Source organism: Sinocyclocheilus grahami, unplaced genomic scaffold (assembly GCF_001515645.1).
Source record: "Sinocyclocheilus grahami isolate Dianchi unplaced genomic scaffold, SAMN03320097.WGS_v1.1 scaffold142.1, whole genome shotgun sequence".
NCBI lineage: Eukaryota > Metazoa > Chordata > Actinopteri > Cypriniformes > Cyprinidae > Sinocyclocheilus > Sinocyclocheilus grahami.
Window position 1 is genome coordinate 214,622 of NW_015505321.1, and position 3,304 is coordinate 217,925.

Consider the following 3,304-nt stretch of genomic DNA (forward strand, 5'->3'; position numbering starts at 1 on the left):
TTTCCAAAACAATATGAAGCAGCACAACTGATAATAAATCAGAATATTATAGTGATTTCTGAAGATCATGTGACGCTGAAGACTGGAGTAATGATGCTGAAAATACAGCTGCGCATCACAGAAATACATTACATTTGAATGTATATTGAAATAGAAAAACGTTATTTTACATCATAATATAAAATTTTTTCCTGTATTTTTGATCAAATAAATGCAGCCTTGATGAGCAGAAGACACTCCTGTAAAAAACATAAAAAACTGTTCTGATTCCAAACTTAGTGTGTGTATATATATATATATTTTTTTTGTGTGTGTGTGTGTGTGTGTGTGTGTGTGTACTGACATTTTTGACATTGTGGGGACCAGCCTGCAGTATAAAAAAAAATATATTTTATGACAAAAGACCTAATTTGCATAATTCCTAGTGGTTCAAATGTTAAAATAACACAGGCAGCACATGTAAATAAATGATGCCATCGGCGCCTGCAATTCATTCGTCCCTTGTGTATCCAGACACAGGCTAGACATTTACTGAAACGTCCATCTAAAACGGGGTCTCGTGACGATTCGTTTCTTATTTTAGAGTTAAAACGAAGCGTTATTAATGGCATCTGTGTGTTTAGGACTCACGCTGTGTAGGCCGGGCACGGCGTCCGCTCCGTACTCGCTCTGGATGATGGGCTTCTGGTATTTGCCGTACCAGTCATCAAACTGAGTGTTGAGCTGAAGACTGATGAGCTCTGTGTGACCCGGGTCATGATACCACGACAAATAGCTGTTCACGCAGATAACATCCACATACGGAGCCTGACCAGCAGAACACAGCAAATCAGCAAATACTCCCTCTGCTATTCATACAGCTCACTTATCAAAACTAAAGCAATCTGTTCATATGCACAAAGGTTAGCCACTTAAAACATTGCATTTAGAACATTTAGAAATCTGAAAGATACAGCATCAACAGCCTGTGTAACTGTAAAGATCATGACATATCTCCAGTGTTGATCTCCAACAACACACTGAAAAAAAACGTGTAGAAAGAGTTTTAACTCCGAGACATTGCTAGAAATTTACACATTACATTAAATGTGAAATTTCGAAGTTCAAAGACAAATAAGTGTATCAATAATGAATATTTATATATAGGTAAAATATAAATAATTCTTAAGACAAAATATCTGATTTGCTTAATTTCTTCAGTGAATTAACAAAAAAAAGTAACAAGTGTATTAATAATACATATCTAAATATATCAAAATCTAAATATTCTTCACAAAAGATGCCTAATTGAAAAGATTTTCCAAATATATATATATATATATGATATAGATATATATTATGTATCTATATTAATGTTATATCTATCTATCTATGAATACATATACCTCCAAATATACATAAAAAAATTGTTGTAGAGGCAATTTTCACTCAGAAATTGCAAGTAAATTTCACAAATAATTACAAAAAAGGCAAGTAACACATTGAATTAAACATGAAATTTAGATGAAAGACAAATAACTAATGTATTAATAATAAATATCTAAATATATAAAAAAATCTAAATATTCTTGACAAAAGACGCATAATTTATCAAATTAAATACATATATACAGTACATCTATAAATATGATAGATATATATTATGTATCTATATTAATGTTATATCTATCTATCTATGAATATATATATACACTCAAAAATTGTTGAGGCAATTTTCACTCAGAAATTGCTAGTATATTTCACAAATAATTACAAAAAAGGCAACACATGACATTTAGAAGATGAAAGACAAATAATAAATGAATTAATAATAAATATCTATATATGCATAAAATATAAGTATCCTTATGACAAAAGATCTGATTTGCATAATTTTTAAGCAATTTACAAGAAATTGTATTTTCTTGTAAAACGCACTCCAATAACCTTTGTTTTATTTTGAAACAAACTTTGAAAAATCAAATTATTATTTTTTTTACAGTATAGTGCAGACGCTTAGATACACAGCTGGTGTTTTTAAGTGAAGGTGAATCTTTTCAGCTTGACGTCACAGAGATTTATTCATATTAAACACTCACTAGAATGAGACCTAAAGGGAGTACAAGTTGAAATAAGGTGTGTTCGGCATGAGGAAGCACATAGCGAGTGAAGTGTGCGAGTGAACACAGTTAACTGTGGGAGTAATCTAGAGTAAATTTACCCAGAGACTGACTGTGTTTGAATGACGCAGATCTACTGTACTGGTGTGAAAGGGTTACTTTGCAACACAGAAATTGCTCAAAAATACATGTATAAAATGTAAAAAGAGATGTCTCACCCCTAGATCTCTGGCATAGTTGCTGGCTGTGATGTACGTGACCGGCCGAGAGGAATCCAGAGATTTCGTATGAGACACCAGTTCCCTTCAGAAAAACAGCAACAATTTAAGATGTGAAGTTAAAAAAAATAAAACGTACCTATTCCCAGTTGAAAAACAAGTTTCAGACACTTTTTGCCTGAAAATGTTGACTTTGCCCATCATTTATGATTACTGCCAAAGGATCTCTTAATTTATTATTTAAAAAAAAAAAAATTATAACAATTACAGACACCACAAGTACTTTCCGGCTGATTACATATGAATTTTCATTGCCTTTTCAGACGTTTATTTAAATGTTAACTTATTTAAATTTTTAATTGTTACTAATTTGTATCCGTTTTATTCACTGTATTTTAATTTAACAATTCATTTAATTATTTATTAACCTTAAAAAATCAGTAAAAACAACAAAAGCACCTAACAAAATGACTAAAACTACTAAAAATTCAAATGAAATCTGAACTAAAAATATTAATAATTACTATAACAGTATACAAATAATACTAAAAACACAACTATACAATGTAAGTCAATGACAAATAAGTCAAATCTATGTTCTGACACAAGAAAGCGGTCAAAAACATCTGCATAAGATTTTCAACTATTATTTTAATTTAATAATTATTTATTTTATTGAATGGTATTATTTAACTTAATTTGTATTAATTATTGTATCTTTCCAGGCCTGGAAACCCCAATTTTAACATTTCCAGGTTTTCCATAACCACTGAAACCTAGTCAGACGTCACTGATGCAGACAGAAGGGACATTAACATCACGTTTAATATTACGCTATTGCTGTTCTAGTTAGCGTTAATAATTCAAACGGACATCATTTGCACATGAATATCCCATTATGAGCAGAAGCCGTTGAGACTCAGTGAGTTGTGTATATATTGTTGTTTTGATGCTCAGGTATGTTAATGAGGCTCAGAGCAGGTGTTT

The 3,304-nt window shown here is 30.9% G+C and overlaps 1 protein-coding gene across 1 annotated transcript in view; it reads right to left on the minus strand.

The window, feature by feature from the left end:
• LOC107591494 (beta-glucuronidase-like) overlaps positions 1-3,304 on the minus strand; it is a 16,075-nt gene that overhangs the window by 3,517 nt on the left and 9,254 nt on the right. The window contains 2 exon segments of the mRNA XM_016280651.1: positions 631-807; positions 2,318-2,456. Coding sequence (XP_016136137.1) covers positions 631-807; positions 2,318-2,456 — 316 coding nt within the window.